Source organism: Ochotona princeps, chromosome 2 (genome assembly GCF_030435755.1).
Source record: "Ochotona princeps isolate mOchPri1 chromosome 2, mOchPri1.hap1, whole genome shotgun sequence".
Lineage (NCBI taxonomy): Eukaryota > Metazoa > Chordata > Mammalia > Lagomorpha > Ochotonidae > Ochotona > Ochotona princeps.
In genome coordinates, this window is record NC_080833.1 from 6165740 (window position 1) to 6182240 (window position 16501).

The 16501-nt window shown below is 58.5% G+C and overlaps 2 protein-coding genes across 2 annotated transcripts in view; one reads left to right on the forward strand and one right to left on the reverse strand.

Annotated features, from left to right (window-relative positions):
• PGD (phosphogluconate dehydrogenase) overlaps positions 1–16501 on the forward strand; it is a 298830-nt gene that overhangs the window by 248653 nt on the left and 33676 nt on the right. The gene's annotated exons all lie outside the window — the stretch shown is intronic.
• The window catches only part of CASZ1 (castor zinc finger 1), a 48076-nt gene that overhangs the window by 20797 nt on the left and 10778 nt on the right, over positions 1–16501 (reverse strand). The window contains exon 3 of the mRNA XM_058675030.1: positions 734–1222. Within this exon, the coding sequence (XP_058531013.1) occupies positions 734–1222 (489 nt within the window). The remainder of the gene's footprint in view (positions 1–733; positions 1223–16501) is intronic.

Below are 16501 nucleotides of genomic sequence, written 5' to 3' on the forward strand. Positions count from 1 at the left end.
GAGGCCCCAGTGCTCACCAGGGGCACCCATGCCCCACCTTAATCCCAGGCCAGCTTCCTCCAGAGGAGGAGCTGCAGGCTGCTGGGGCAAAGGATCTGGGGATGCTGGAGGAGGAGGGCCTCAGCCACCCTGTGGGAGACAGGGCAGCTGGAGGGTTCCAGCCAAGGTGGTTGGGCAAGGCCCATCCTCATGGCCCAGGAAGACAGAGTCACAGGGAGGAAGACCGAGGGGAGGGGTAGAGAGCAGAGACTATTCTAGACCCATTAAGAGGCCTCTCAGTGTTTGCTGAGAGATTAGCTCAGGATGCTGCCTGCTACCCTGCCCCGCCCCACCCCCTCCTTGCCAGTTCATTTTCCTGCAGGAGTACCTAGAGGGAGTGCCCCTCCCACCCACCCCACCTCTCCATTCGTCTTTGCCATCTGGCTGTGTGCTCATTGTCCGTCCATCCATCCATTTACACAACCATCCCGCCTCTTCCCCATCCACTCATTCACCCACCCGGCCCTCCAGCCATTATTTCTTAAAGACCCACTGGGTGCTGGGCAACTCCATTCTTGGGAAGCTGCCTTCTCCATCCTCTCCTCTCTCCCTGAGCGTGGATGTGGAAACAGCACTGGGGACGGTGTGAGGAAATGGGTGTGCTCCCTGGAGACACTTCCCTTTCCCTGCTGGGTCCCCCTGGGGGACAGTGCCCTGGCCCGGTCCTCACTCTCCCCGCAAGGCTAACGCTCACCTGAAGGCTGCTTGGCGCTGGGCCCGCTGTCATCCTTGGAGGCCGCCCCGTCCGACGCCTTCTCTTCCAGGACACCGCCGTCCTTGGGGGGCTCTTCCGCGTGGTCTTCCTCATCACTGCAGCCCTGGGGCTGGACCATGTAGACACCCTCGGGTGGCAGCTCCAGGCCCTCACGGGACAGTCGCCCCAGCAGGGGGGTAGGTGCTGGCTCTTCGCTGTACTCCCCGTTGACCCACTTCTCGATCACTGCCCGCCTCTTGTCTTCTTCACTGCGGGCCACGCGGGCCGCCCCCGACTCAGGGCCACTGTGCTCCTTGTCCCGGGGCCGCAGAGGACTGCCCTCGGGCAAGGAGCTGGCCTCGGCTCCCTTCTCCACCACCACCTGGCGGCTCAGCTTGGCACAGATGGCGTTGAGCTTCAAGCCGCCCTTGCGTTTGGCCGCCATCGCGGGCTTGCCTGTGGGCGGGTCAGTGCACCGGGTACCTTCAGCTGTGGGCAGTCAGGGCACAGAGGTGAGAAGTCAGCATGGCCCCCACAACCCCGGCCCCTCCCAACTCCATCCAGCTGCTCCGAGGAGGCTGTGCTCATGTGTTTGTCCCACCCCCCCCACGGGACGCCAAGTTCCGTGCCCAGCGCGCAAATCACTCAACCCTCAGAGCCCAGCACAGAGTCTGACACACAGCGCAGTCTCGGAAGGAAGGAAGAACGGATGGACCCTATGGACATGAGGGACAGCTTTCTTTCCCATCACCAGGTTCTTCAGAGCGCTTCCTAGTCTGGTTGGGCCCTAACCAGCTCCTCTGAAGGTGCTACACCCTCTGACACGTGAGAAACCGAGGCACTGGTGATGGGGGGGGGTGGATAGGTGCCCGGCCAAGTTGACACATGACAGCACCACACGCACACATCTCCAGGGAGCAGCCAGCCTGGAGCTAGGGCCAGCCTGTGCCAACCTCTTGTTCAATCGTCCTGGCAGCACTGGGGGCACTTCCCCACCCGAGCATCTTGCCTCCGGTAGCTCCTCTCCTGGCCAAGTCTGCCTCACCCTTGGCCCCTGAGACAGCAACAGTCTCACTGGACCCCCTCACTTCCAGCCCCTCAGGGTCCTCCAGTTTTCCTCAGTCTCTTTCACCCGACTGTTAGTCTTTCCTGGCCCTTCACTGTCTCTCTTGGGCCGTTTTCTATTGCCCCGCCCTTTCCCTAAGCCTTAGTAAGCAGTACCCAGGCATGGAGGTCTCCCTAGCTCCTGCTAGGGCCCCTTGTATTACAGCACCCCTCTTTGGCTATGGCTGGCTCCTGCAGTCCTGGTAGGCCTGGCTGTCCCTGGGGAGTCCACTTCACAGCCCTGTGGAACCCCAGTTGGCACAAGGCTGGGCATCCTCAGATCGTGTGGGTAAGGCTAGAAGCCACGTTTATAGCACCTAATCCCTGAACATGACAGCTTGCCACAAACAGAAACCTAATTCAGCTACTGAGTGCTGGCCACCCCCCTCATGGCTGCCTCGCCTGCCCCTGTTGTTGACTGAGGTCCTGAGGGTCCTGGGTGTGGGGGCGGGGCATGTGGTCAACTCCATCACCCAGCAGCCTGGGGCCTGCTTAAGGACAGAAGGGCTGGGCATACGCCAAGTGCCCACACAATGTGCACACATCTGTTCATTGGTCCACAGAGCCTGTGGTGGCACCTGGCTGATGCAGTCTGAGCACACACTCTGTACAGGGACCCACCTCCTGGCACTCTGAGCTCAGGGCAGGAGCCACTGGAGCCTTCATGTTCCATGAGCGTCAGAAGGCTGAGTGGAGGCAGCTCTGCTCCCCAGCTCCGCGGTCAGAAGAGGTGTCTTCCTAATGGACTGACACCATGAAACCCACACAGCTGGAGCCCACGAAGAGACAGACTTACAAAGCAGCAGCCACACCTGTGTATCCTGAGCTGCCCCACGAGTGAACTTGATGGTGCATGTAGATAAGGCCAGAGCCTCGTCCTGTAGCCAGTGGCCAGCATGCATGGCTTCGTGGCCTTGAGCCCCGCTGTGCCCCGCAGAGGGCCAGAGGAGGGTCTGTACGGTGCTCCTGTCCTCTCAGTCTTGGGTCCCAGACCCTCGTCCCGGTTGGAGGCCCACCCTACCCTGTTGGTCACATCTCCAAGTCCCCAGGCACCAAGGCCAGTCTCTTCTCAAGCTGGTCGGGGGAGCCTGACCATCGCATCGTCTCCCTTGACTTCCGGGGAACCAGTAGGCCTGCAGAGGAGGAGGCCTCACCTGGTCCCCTTTGTCCCCTACCCTGGATGGGGAAGGGAAATGAGGGGGTAGGGAAGCCTGCACTATTTTTACCAGGAGGTAAGCAGCCAAGTGTGTATGGCAGACGGCAAATGAATCTATAAATATTTATCCTAAGGAAGAGGGAAGCAAAGCTCCCAGGGCTGCACTTGCTGTAGTGACACCCCCCCACCGGCCCCCACCCATCCTGGAGCCTCCCCACATTTCGGCCCACCCAGTCCAGCCCAGCCTACCCACTCCTGGTCCAGCCTCTGTGCCTGGCTTGGGCCTGCCTGGGCCCCCACCGGCTGTGATGCATCTGTGCATCGAGGGTCCCCCCCTCCAGTCCCCAGGCCCCTTTGCTCCTGCCGACTCCCCTTACACCTGCCCTCCAGCTGCTGCTTGGCCCCAGCCCACCTGCCTTCCAGATGTTGCCCTCCCTCTGACTCCACTGCCGGTCCCAGGGGTGGAGTGGAGGCGGCGCGTGGGCCTGGGACACAGGGGCATGAGCAGAGGCAGGCCTGTGCTCCTAAGTGGTAGCACGTGCGAGGCCAGAGCAGCAGGAGGCGGGCGTGGGCAAGTGTGGGCTGCGGGCTGAGCTGCCTGCTGCCCGCCTTCCGGCCCACCCGTCGGGTCTGGCTCTTTGCGACTCTATCAGAGCCCTGAGACCTATAGACCCCCACGCCCCCATGCTCTGACCCCAGACTCCTATCCATGTAAACATTCCTCTGACTTTCTTCCCTAAAATATAAACGCTGGGCCAGGCCTCAATGGAAGGAAGCCATCCGTCCCCGGTCCTGTCACCGCCCCTTTCATCTCCTTCCCGCCACCAGCCTGCCCGCTGGTCTATTTACACTGGACACTTCCTCTGGGAACAATACTGCCCAGGAGGCAAGCTTGGGCCGGAGGGTGGGAAGGCAAAGGGACTCATGTTCTGTTCACCCAGGGACAGCAGACGTGGGGGTGAAGCGAGGGCGGGGAGGGGCAGGCGAAGTGGGCCTGGCAAGGCCTGGCACCTGGCTATGGGCAGAGGGCCCTCTCTGCTGCTGGCTGCTCTCCCAGCCTCTAGCATGTGGTCCCAGTGGCTCTGCACTGGCCAGGGTGAACCTTGGGAGGTGGCACAGGACCAGGTGGTAGCCTGGCCACTGGGGTCAGAGAGTCAGGAGCTCATGCCTGGCTCTGGGCCTGGGCAAGTGCCAACACTCCTTGCAGAAGGGTGGCAGGACTGTGAGGTGAGCGGGCACATGTCTGTGCCAAGCACAGGGCTTGGTAAGCAAGGACTGAGGTGAAGGCAGCTGAGTCCTGGGAGGGGATGAGAGTTGGATGCAGTACCACATATGGCCCAAGATCCTAGGCCCGGGAACCCTCACCTAGCCTGAAGAGGCAGTGCGGAAGGAATGTCAGGAGACTTGGGGAGGCTGCCCCACTGCAGCCTGAACTGTCCCTGCTGGGGATCCAGACTCAGAAAGCCCCAACTGGGTCTGTTCCATTTGAAACCAGAGCTGCCTGCTGGGGGTTAGGGAGAGGCCAGAACTGGACTCTGCTTTCCGAACCTGTGATCTCAATCATGCCTCCCACCACCCAGAGGTGCAGGGTCTACCACTATCCCATTGGACAGAGATGGAGGCCAATCCCAGAGCTGCAGACACATCCGGCCTGAGCTTACCCTGGCCAGAAGCTCAGAGGACCAGGGTTCAGCGCCAGCCCCACTGATGATCCTGGGAGAGTTCCAAAGGGTCCTAGGCCTCCCCTTGGGGGATTCCTTCTATCCCTGCCCCATTTCTTCCTCACTCTCACTTCCTGTTCCCATAACATGAAGCCCCCTAAAGTGTTAACTGTGATGGATAAAATGGTGCAGCAGATTGCTACAATAAATAATTTACTGATATTTATAAATATTCAAATCAGCCAGCTTCAGAAATCCAATGAAGGGAGGGCCTCAGGAGAAGGGGCCCGTTATGGCATGGAACTCATCACTCCCTCTGAAGGCTGGGCAAGGCCAAGGCTCCTGCCAGTTCTCTCTGAGGAAGGGGGGCTCCTGTAGTTGCAGCTGGGCCCCTGGGCTCCTCATCTCCCCACTCTCTGGGGGGTAAAGGGTAATGATGGCGAGAAGGACTGTCCCCATTCTCATGATCAGGGCCCTGTCCCCAGGCAGCCTGGGCTCAAGAGCAGCAGAGGCACAGTGCCCACTGCCCATGGCCCTGGGTCTCAGAGTTGCTTGTCTGGTAACTGGCAGGGGGCGGCAGTCCCAGGGGGCTGGGCTGGCCTGGCAGCCCCTCCCAGCTGTGAGTAATGCGTGTCGGGGCCGGGCTGCCTGTCAGCTACCAGGCTCCGGGTGCTTTATGGGCTCTGCCTGGTGGCTCTGAACTCCCTGGTAGGAAATAAAGTTCTCCCTGCGCGTCCCTTCTAAACATTTCACTCAGTGGAAACGGTGTTTAAGAAAAATGAGGGCATATTTCTTCCTAAGGATGCAGTATCCCCTTTGGGCGGCCTAATGCCCGCTGTATATCAGGAGGTGGGGAGGCAGGGGCCAGGAGCCAGTCCCCTGGGGTGGGAGCTGGAGGCCAAGGCAACTCAGGGGACATGGGCACTACCAAGCCGCTCTGGTGGCTGCCCTGGCCAGTGGCATCTAGAACCCATGTCCCTTCTGAGCCCCTCCTGGGCCGGGGAGCAGGCTGTGCAGTTTGCAGTGTCACTGTGGTGATGGCCCAGCAGCTCTGTAACTGTCCTGTCCTCGTTTCCAGACAAGGAAGCAGAGGTGGCAAGATTGGTAACTGCTTGTGGTCAGCTACATCTAGTGCTGGAGCCCAACTCTCCAGGCTCAGGTGCCCAAGGTCACGGTCTCAGATCCACTCACGCCTCCCTCCCACAGCCTTCATAATAGCTGTCCCAAGTCTCAGGGGTGGCTATGTTCCCCTGTAAGAACGGCCATCCAGTACTCTTGGCACATTCTGCCAGCGAGAATCCTGAGGCTGCCATGTTATTGAGACAGGCACTTCTGACTCTTACGACACAGACTGTACAGTTTGGACGAGGGGATGGGTGTTACACAGTCTCGGTAAGAGCCATCATCATGATAAAAATGTCACAGAGGCAGCAGGTCTGCAATCGAGGGAGGGTGGCCAGACTTGCGCTCCCCACAAGCAGAGGCCAGGCCACCCTCCAGCCCTCTGCTCCGCCCCCTCACAGTCATCGCCATCTAAGCAGCTTCCTCCTGGCTCCTCTGCGGGGCCTTCCCCCACAGCATCTGCTCTCTGGGACACGACCCCACCTCCCCTCTTGGCCCACTGCTCGTCAGGACGGGGAGGCACCTCCGAAGGAGCATGCTCACTGGGGGGTCCTCAACAGCTCCAAGTCAGGGAGTAGGAGGGGCTCACCTCTAGGCCCTAGCTTGCCCCCCTTGTTTATTTATTTATTATGATTTTTTAGTCCAGTTAAAAGGTTTACTATCCAGACGCGTCTAAGTGGCCTCACTTAGCGTAAGTAACTCTATAAATCAGGGAAACTGTTAGCACCCACTGCACAGGCAGGCTATCAATCTCCCAACAGGAAGGGGAGAAAAAAAAAAGAGAGTTACCACCCAGGGGAGATTTAAAACACGCACACAGCGAGCAAACGCACGTGGACTGTGTGCGCCTGTGAGTTCACACACACTTGGCTGTGAGTGGATATGTACAATCCTATCACACACACATGAGCACAGGTGCAGCAGGCCAGAGACGCAGTGCTGCGTGTGGTCGTGCTAACAGAACACAAACACAGTCTGAGCAGGGGAGCCTCCTGGGGGAGCCAGGCCCCCCAGCACCAGGCTCTCAGTGCCCACAGCACCCTATCTGCTGGGTGGTTTTGGAAGGGGTCTGTTTGGTCCACTCTGCGCTTGGTGGCCCCACTCTGCAAACCAAAAGGGACTGAGCAGAGAAACTGTGAGCGGCAGGCCACCGTGAAGCCCAGGCATGTGGTCCTCCCACGGTCGTGCACACCCCACACACAGCACTGAGCTGCAGAAGGACAACACCACAGGGACAGGTGGTTGGCTGCCCTGCAGAGAATCAGAGGCCACGAGGCTAGCACCAGCGTCCAGGGAGCTGTCCTCCGAGGAGCCACAAAAATGCCCCAGCTTCTTCCTGCTGTGGGTGTGGCTGGGTGGCCACGCCACACACACCCCAGCCCTAGACGGCCCCACTAGCTGAGCCACACCAGGGTCTGGAAGAGAGGAGGCTGCTCCCGGAATCATCTCCGGGTCCCCGGGCAGATGCAGGTGAGGCAGTAGGGGTTGGGGGGCAACCTGTCCAGGCCCACCTCCCCTCCCTGGTTGCCTGCCCGGCCCGGGTGCTCACCCGCTTGCCTGCCCAATGCATTCCCCCCATGAACTCTATTTCTCTTTCCTCTCTGAAAACAACTGAGCTGTAAATACTGTTTAACCTTCTCCCCCCATCCCCTCCCAACACCCCCTCCCCTCCGCACTATAAAAACACAAATATGCCATAACTCAGCCGGCCCGGCCGCCCAGCCTCCAACATGCCCCGCGCCCGGGCCTCTCCGGAAGGTCATTACAAACGACTTTCCGATTCACTGCTCCTGAAATAATTTTGTGTATTAAAACCTGAATCTGCACTTTCTGGGGCCGAAAGCCTCGCTTAATTATGGCGGGTGTCCTTGGGACGGACAGTGATCCCTCACTCGCCAGCCCGCGCTCCAGCCCTCCGCCCGCCAGCCCGCCCCCCTCCCCGGGCCCAATCTGTTTTCAAAGTGTGTCTGTCCTTTATTAAATTGTTTTCTTTTCCACATTATCAGTTGCCATGGAGACCTCATCTCTCGGATTATTTGAATTTCATTATATCTATTGATTTGGGAGCATTTCATCTTTTTTATTGTTTTTCTGTCAATTTTCAAAACGAATAACCATCTAATTTGCGTCAGTGCTGATTATGTTTGTCCCTCAATAGAGGTCGGCAGCTGCGCTGGGGAAACAAATCAATGAGAAACCATCATAAAACTCCCCACTCCGGGCTCCGGGATGTGTGGGTGACATTCCACGCCTGCGAGAGACACACTCAGCAGCTCCAACTTGGGCTAGGGTGGCGGCAGCTCTGCTCCACGTCCGCCTCCTTTGGCCTTAATATTTAATTTCGCGATTTGGGGCATTATTAGTGGTGTTTTTATTAGTGCGTGTGAGTGTTTGCTGGTGGGCTGGCCGTTTCATTAATTTGTGGGTGAGGCAGGGAAACCCCAGAGGAGGGCAGGGCAGACGGTGTCGGGGGTGCGGCGGGAAGTGGAGGACTGGGGGGGAAGCCCCAAGGAGGAGGAGAGAATGAGATGGGAGTCTGGGGACCCCGAGGGCCCAGCGGGGGCTTGCGGGAAAAGGGGGGACTGAGTGAAGGGGAGGAAAAGAGGGAATTCAAATTGCTTACTTTGTTGGTTTTTTTTAAATAATTTATGCAATTTTAAGCATTTATGTATAAATTTTTTAATAAGCCACCCTGGAGCAGGATGGCCATTAACATCGCAACGTCCTTCTGTCCAATGGGCTGGCGGAGAGGATCAATTTCTGAGAGTACTTTCCCTTTTTTATGACATGATAAAATGCTTTTAAAGCAACTTACACAAATATGGAAATTTTTTTCTTTTTTTTTTTCCGTCCCCTCTGCTTTCCCCTAACAGCCTCCTTACCCACTAGGGAGGGGGTGCGCGCGCACGCACACACACACACACACACACACACACACACACACACATGCACACTTGTGCTCACGCGCTGTCCCCGCTGGGGAGGGTCTGCGGGGCTGGCAAGGAGACAGCCCCAGTTCTAACTGGAACCGGCCGCCTGTCCTTCTAACAAGGGCATAAACTTTCATTACCCATGCACGCAGTCAAAGACAATTTAGGGAAACGCACTGCTCGGAAAAGGAAAACCTCAGCGATTCGCGGCCCACACCGCCACCGCCAACTGGGGGCTCTCTCTCCAGCTCCAGGGCATCCGGGCCCTGGCCCGCTGGCCCTGCCCAACAGGAGGAGGCGAGTGTGGGGTAGGCCAGGGGCAGCTTGCAGGTGGAGTCCTCAGTGGAAGGCAGCCTGAACTAGGTACCAGCCTAGACAAGGATCTTCCTCCCTGGCTAGACTGGCTCATGCTGGCTTTGGACAGGAGCTGGCCCTTTTGTAACCCCAGACATGTGAGGGTCCCCAAGGGCAAGCACAGGGCTCCTTCACTGGAGCACAGCAGCAGGTGCCCTGTATGGACAGGTGGACAGAGGGATGGACAGAGAGCAGACCAGGCAGAGAAAAAGGCCCCAAGGTGACCTGAGGACCCCACAGCAGTCTCACAGATACCAGCAGGCAAGATGCCCTCCCCGGGCCCCTACTGTGGAAGCAAGTCTAGGACAGATGTGTCTCTGGGAGCAGAGCCGGGGGCAGCACCTGCCATCAGCCCCACCCTGAACTGAGCCCCAGAATTCCTCGGCGATGGAGGCAAATGCCCCACTCCCCAGATCTCACATGACCCTGAGCCCACTTTTAAAATCCTCCTCTTAGGAACAAGGAGGGACCTGATGGTGAGCCCTGCCCTGCTGCCATGGGGCAGTGTCCAGCTCCCAGAACTCACTCCAGGCCACTGGGCTTCGGCCACTTCTGAGTGAGACAAAGCGACCCTAGAGACTTGGCCCCCTCATGAGCTGCAGGTGTCCTCTGCCCTAGGCCTCAGGGTCCTCATCTGTCAGGCAGCATGCGCGAGGGGTGATGTGTCTGGCACATGGTGCCTGCCACGCTGCTTGGCTGTAGGCAGCTGCTTCCTTGGCAACTGTGCTACCCGGCCCTGCCTGCCTCTGCCGGGTACCAGAGGTCTGTGTGTGCCTCCTGACCACCCAGCCCTTCAAAGCCTGAATTTCCTCTTGGGCCTTCACTTCCCCAGGTCTCCAGGTCCGGGCCTGTCCACCTTAGAAGCCCCAGACTCCCAGGAAGGCTCCTCTGGAGTGAGCTGCTTGCCGGGTACCAGCCAAGCTGACCAACAGGACAGCCAGCGCTCAGATCCTCTGCTGTGGTCAGGCCAGGCTCCCCCAAACTCTGTGGGGATGTGAAGAGAATGTCCACCCCTCCGCCTTCTCTGTGCTCAGATCCCCCCCAACTGTCATTAAAATAACAAGTTTCTGTTACAATCTAAACATTCCCACAACGCATAAAGGGTTATATTACACCCGAGTCACTCCCGGCCGTGTTTGCACAGAAAAGCTCACGGCAGGTCCCCCCTCCTGACGAAGTGACTTATTAAAGTTTAAACAGTAATTAACAGAACAATAAAAATAAAGGGATGTTTGGGGAGTCGTAGCACACACAGGGTTTTGGCAGTGCCAGCAGTTTTTCAGTGCCCTGCGCTGGCAGCAAAATGTGACTGTGAAGCCAGGGGGACAGAGCCCGGACCGGGCTTGGGCCAGGGAGGCGTGCAGCCTGACGGTGAGGGAACCAGAGGCCAGAATGCAGGACTGACGAAGGGCCTGGAGTAACAGGGTAGGCACGCTGCGAACAGAAGCTCTGACAGAGCAGACAGTCCACTGTGCCTGGGTGGCAAGGCTCCGCGAGGCTGGGAGGGGCCATGGTGGAACTCAGCTTGGCCCCGGGCACTTCCGGGAGCCTATGCCGTGGACACATCCGGCCAACTCCAGCTTGGATCTGGCTGAAGGAGGTATGGGTTCATCCACCCCTGTGGGTGTCGTAAGACCCTGCGTAATGAGTCCTGGGGCTAGATTCTGGCCCCTCTGGGCTTCTTACCTTCCTCTCCCAGCTTCCCGGGCCAGGGTATGCTGGGAATTCTCTGGAAGCCAGTAATCTCTTTTAAGCATAAGTAAGGACTTGGGAGAGAAAGGCCTGCCTCTTGGGGATCTTGGAGAGGTGCACCATAGAGGCTAACAGAAGCACCCATCTGCTAAGCCAGGCAGGTTCCACTGGGTACAGCTTCTCATTCCCAGGTTCACAGGAGCTGGGCCTGGGGAGTCCATCAAAGCCAGAGCTAAGCCAGCTGTCCTCAGACACTCAGCTAGAGCGGAAGGCAGAGAGGCAGGGGAAGGCTGAGAGACACGGGTGCTTTTCTTGAGAGCATGGGAGGCTCTGGGTAACGCACGGCAGGAGCCCCCGGCAGCCACCACAGACATCTCAGGGAAGACCAACCACGACACCAAGGCACTGGGGGCTTGGCACAGACCCAAAGCCCTGAGCTGCCTCTCCGTCTTTCCTCTCCAAAGGGAGTCAGTGTAGGGTCAAGATTCTCTTCTCAGCACCGAGGGTTAGTTCCAAAACTGAATACTTCAGTAGACCACTGCTCACTGCTTTCCCTGCCTACAGGTTTGTTCCTGCACCAACACAGACCTTGTGAGCATGCAATGACAGGCAACCAGGAAAAATACTGAGAAATCAGGGAACCACGAGGAGGCCTCTCCATCTGTCCCAATGCCTCAGTGCACCAAGACACTCAGGTCTCCTTCCATCCCAGTGCCTGCCTTCAGCAGCCTTGGGCCACCATCAAGCTGGGAAAAAAAACCCTGGCCACGGGCAAGCAGCCATGACGGACCCCTGGCACAGGCTCCCAGGCTGCTCCTCCACACCCCAGAAACACAGGCCGATGTGAGCAACACACGAAAGGGAAAGGCTGGCCTGGGGCCAGAGGCCCTTTCCAACCTCCTGTCTCTAGGGGCTAGATTCTGGACAACTAGGGGGCACAAGGGGGCAGGGACTCCGGCTCTGGTCGGGAACCCATGGTGCCCAGTCCTCTCACTGCCTCTCATCAAGAGCCCTGGTGACACAGCCAGCAGGGGAGTGCAGGTCCCAGAGACCCAGACACTGTGTCCTGAGACCCTGCAGCAAGGCCAACAGCATTTTTTCCCATTTCTCCTGGGCACAGGCGCTTGGGGCAGTTTGAACTCGAGGGGCCAGGCGATGCTTCCCCGGCCTCCAGCCGGAAGGAAGGATGGGAGCCTGGCTCCCTTGCTGCTGAAGAAGGCAGACTGAGTCCCTGGCTCTGAGGCTAGGATGGACAGGGGCACCCTCAAGGGCTGGAGGACAAGGCAGGACAAGGTGACACTGAGCCTGGCAGCGAGGGACACAGTCCTGATGCGTTTGCTCCAAGGTGGGTGAGCAGACGAGAGCCAGTGGCTCTTCCTAACCTGCTGTTTCTAGGACCGCTCCTCTCCCCGCTCCTGCACTCAGGTGCTACCTAGCCTCAGAACAAGGGCTATTCCAGATGTGCACACAACTTTAGAACTGAAAAGAGCCCAAGGCTTGTGAGTGAGAGACTTGGGAAGAGCTGCAGCTACTCCCTGGTGGCCAGCTGCTTAAGCGACGGTGCATGCTGTTTCCAGGGGGGAGTGGCCTACAGCCTTGGAGATGGTTCCAGGGCCCCCAAAACTCCAAACACCATGCCCTTCTACTGCTGAGGGTTTATGCCACATGCTGGGTCCCCTGGCAAGGACCCCAAACAGCTCTGAATCTGCAACTCCTGCTCCAGGATCTGGAAGCCCCCCCCCCCTTTGCCCGCACCAAGCTCTTCCAGGGAAGGCAAGTGGAGGCTGGTTCTGTGGCCTAGCTTAGCCACCAGAAATGGATGGGATGTGTGAGGGGAAGCCAGGAGTCTTCCTCCTGCAGGGATTAAGACGCCCCCAAACCAGACCTTGCGATGACAGGGACCCAGGCAAGCACTGTTATGGGATTAGAGGAAGGGCTGAGACCAGAGGGGCCTGGGGTGGAAAGAAGAGCCCAGGAGAGGCGGTGGGGAGGGCAGCAGGTGGCAGGGGACGCTGTGGACGAACACCACCCTGCCCTCCCTACAGCCCATTTCCACAATCCCTTGGTAAGGCCAACCATGACACGAGGGGACTAATTTAGGAGTATTTTTAAAACTGTGGCCCTGGTGGAGGGGTTTAGCATTTGTCAGCCATCTGGAATAAGGAATTACAGTCACCTCCCTAATCCTATATTCCCTAAACCCTAAAGCTGGTTACAGTGTGAGGAAGAGGCAGCAGGTGGGTAGGGTGGGGGGTCTGCTCCAGTAAAAGGGACAGAGCCCAGGAAGGTGCCCACAGGCAGGCGTAGCATGCCCCTTCCCCCTGAAGGGTGCCTGGGGCCAGGCCAGTGGCAGGAGAGTTGCCAGCCTCAGTGCCCACTCAGCTCCCCCACCCGCTCACGCACGCTCACTCCCTGGGCCGCGCCGGCTCGCGCAGAGGCCGTCAGGTAAATTAGATCTGAAAGCTGACAATTTCTGACCATATTTCCTTGATTATTTCAAACAAATGCACAGCAGCCGCTGTAAGGAGATTAAAGTGACATAAACGTCCCGGGTGGGAGGGGGGAGGGCAGAGGATTCAGGTCACCCCCATCCGTCCCCCGCCTGACAGACGCTATATCGCTATCCAATCCAATAAAAAATCCCCCCCTTTTGGTTTAATTAATTTTACAGCTAGCTTGCTTAATTACTTTCAATCAAAATCCTCCTGCCATCGCAAAATTAGAGATGGTTGAGCTCCATTAGCCTAAATTCTTCATTTCCATATAGAAAAGAGGCTGTCTGCAGAGCCAGTCCGGGCCCCTAGCAGGACAGACGCCCGTCTGCACGCTCGCTGCCAGCCAGCCCGCTCCGGCTCCTGCTCACTGGCCAGCTCCGTTCTAGGCATCCCTTCATTCTTCTTCACCACTGCCCCCTGGGCTGAGAGGAGTTGGGGTCCAGGTGGGGTGCATCCCTCAGCCCCCCACCTCTGCCCCAAGGTTCACCAGGAGCTGCAGGGTTGGGCTGACCTAAGGAGCTAAGGTAACCAGGGCCAGCAGCTTCTGGGGGAAGGAATGGCTGGCGCTCGGATCCCCTGCCAAGGGGTCCCTGCTGCTTCCTGGACACAGCCTAACTCCCCTGGCTGCCCAGAGCCAGGCCAGAGAGGGCTCCGTGGCCTTCTGCAGAGACCAGCTCCTGGCGTGGCAGAAACACCCAACATCACCCAGGGTTCCTGTGCGGAGTCCTGCTGGAACAAGTCGGCCCCGCTGTCTCCATGGTGCCAGGAGGCAAAGGAGCAGCCCCTACAGACTCTGGTGTTCTGGGGCCTCCACGTGGGATGCCCACCCCCGCCACCCCAAAGCCCTGGTTCCCGGCCTGCAGCAGCTGCTCCTCCACCCGCCGCGTGGGTCGGTGGCGGGTGGCTCCCGGCTCTGTCCACATCCTGTGCCTGCACTGGCTGGTTGTCCACCTGCCTCATCCTCACAACCCCCAACCCCAACTCCGGAAGCTCCACTTCAGGTTTTCCATGCTACAGCCCTGAGTGTCGCCACAGGGTCCAGCCCAACCTGGGCTCCAGCTGATTAAGGATCTGCAACAGGATGTAGGGATTACGGTAAAACCTGGCTCCGGATCTACAGGGGCAGCAGGCCAAGGCCTGGCGCCGGGACTCCCCACACCTTCCCTGTCGGCACACCTCCTTCCCCGGCCAAGCCTGGCAGGAAGGCAGGGCTGGGGTGAGGTGGGAGGGGAAGGAGAGTTAGGGTCCAACAGATAAAGTTCAGGGCTGAAATCTCTCCTGGGTTTTTATGGCGCTCTGGGGGCAGGAAGGCAACCTGACTTCCTCCAGAGGTGGGTAGCCCCAGGGCTGCCAGCTGGCAAAGGCTCAGCAGCGGGGAAGACCTCCTCAAAGTGAGCAGGCTGTCCCAGCTCTGAGAAGCTGCGACCACTGTCCCCTGGTCGTAGCTGACTGAGGCTGGGGTGGGAGGAACGCAGGAACCCATGGGTCACTCTGCAGGCTCCTCGCCGGGTCTGATCTGAGGGTCCACTCAAGTCCTTACGGCTTGGTGGAGTTTCTCAGCTGCATCCTGCTGCCACTGGCCCTCGGTTTCCTGGGAGAATGATTTCAGGCCTCAGGGAGACACAGCCCCCAGCTGTTCACAGCAGAGGGGAGGCAGCTGCGCTTCAGGGGGCTGACCTGGAGCCCACCTCTGCTGGCTCCTGAGGTCAGCAGGGAAGCCAGGAGGGGGGGGTGAGCCTGCCCTGGACACCAGAGGAGCCCCAGCCAGGCTCCTCCACGTCCTGGGGACACCTCCTGACCTCCCAGGCACTCTCCCTGAACATGAGCCCAGGGGGCTCAAGGTGGAAGGGCCCATGGGAGAGCAAGTTTGGGTCAGTTGCCCAGAGACCAAGGGCATAGCTTCTGGGAGGTGGCACAGCGCCAACTACTGCATGGCAGCTGTTGCCCCTCCTGTTCTCAAGGTGGACACATTGCTCCTTCAGTTCAGGGCTTGGCTTGTCCTCTTCCTACTACACATCCCGCAGGGGTCCTGGCTGACAATCCCCTTGGGATTGGTAGTCACTTGCTCTGTCCTCTCTGTAACACAGTGGCACCTCTGCAGTAACTTGTCTCATGACCCCTCAGTCTCACAGGACTGTAGGATCCACAAGACGCGGTCACTGCTGTAGCTCAGTGTCTGGTCCAATAAATATTTACAGAATGAACACAAAAAACTAAGTGCTTTTTGAGTTCCTTGGGGCTGAGACAGGGTGCAGGGGTGGGGCCTGACTTCCGCACCAAACTCCCCTGGAGTTGTAGGGGTGCCCAGGTCTTCCAGGGCAGGGAGTCCCTGGCTGGGTTGAACTCATGCCCTCCCTCCTCCCCTGGACTCCTGCCCTCTTGAGCCTCAGGCTCACCTCCAAATGCCCTTCACAGGGCTCTGCCCAGAGAACAAAAGAGTGCCCAGCTGTCCCCACGCTTCTCTGAGAAACAACTGTTACCGGCCAATCCCTTTCTGAATAAATCCGGCAACTGTTTGCACTGAACTGCTACCCTCGCCCTCCACCTCCTATCCCCTGTCCCAAAAAAGGAGAAAAGGGGATTGAAAAAAAGATGGGGGAAAAAAATCCCACACCAAGCCCTACAATCTGCCTACACCCGCTCCCATGTCTGTCTGGCAGCAAAGAGGGCACAGGGACAGCCACCTGCTGTCCCAGACAACTGGGACAGCCGTGGCTCAGGGAGAGGCTGTGAGATCAGGGCCCAAAAAAAGGAAGTGAGAGTGAAGGATGGAGGGGAGGCGGGGGCAGCAGAAAGATCAAAGAGAGAGGCAGGCACAGGCCAGTGCCCACCTGGGCCCTGCAGGTGGAGCAAGGGCACAGGCTCCTGGAAGCCAGGCCCAAGGGGAGCAGGAGACCTGTGTGGGGCCAGAGATATGGACAGTGTGTGTGTTAAGGGAGCAGGCGAGCAGAGAAACGAGGGAGAGAGAAGTTGACTGGGGAAGAGGAGCGAGGTCTATTAAAAACCTCTCAGTGCATAACACAAAATGTCAGGGTTTATAGCTTCATTCTTGGCTTTGCTGGGACTGCGGACCCTGAACAGAAATGTCACCGCTTGTCATGTTTAATCACCTGCTGTTTGTTAACACCTTCCCTGCAAGGAGCCTGTCTTCAATCTGCCCCTGGGCCCCTGAGGGACCCGAAAACAGAAAACGGTCCTTGGCTCCTTCTGGGGGCAGGTGAGGAGGCTCTTGGCCCTACTGAGGGCCCTGCAGG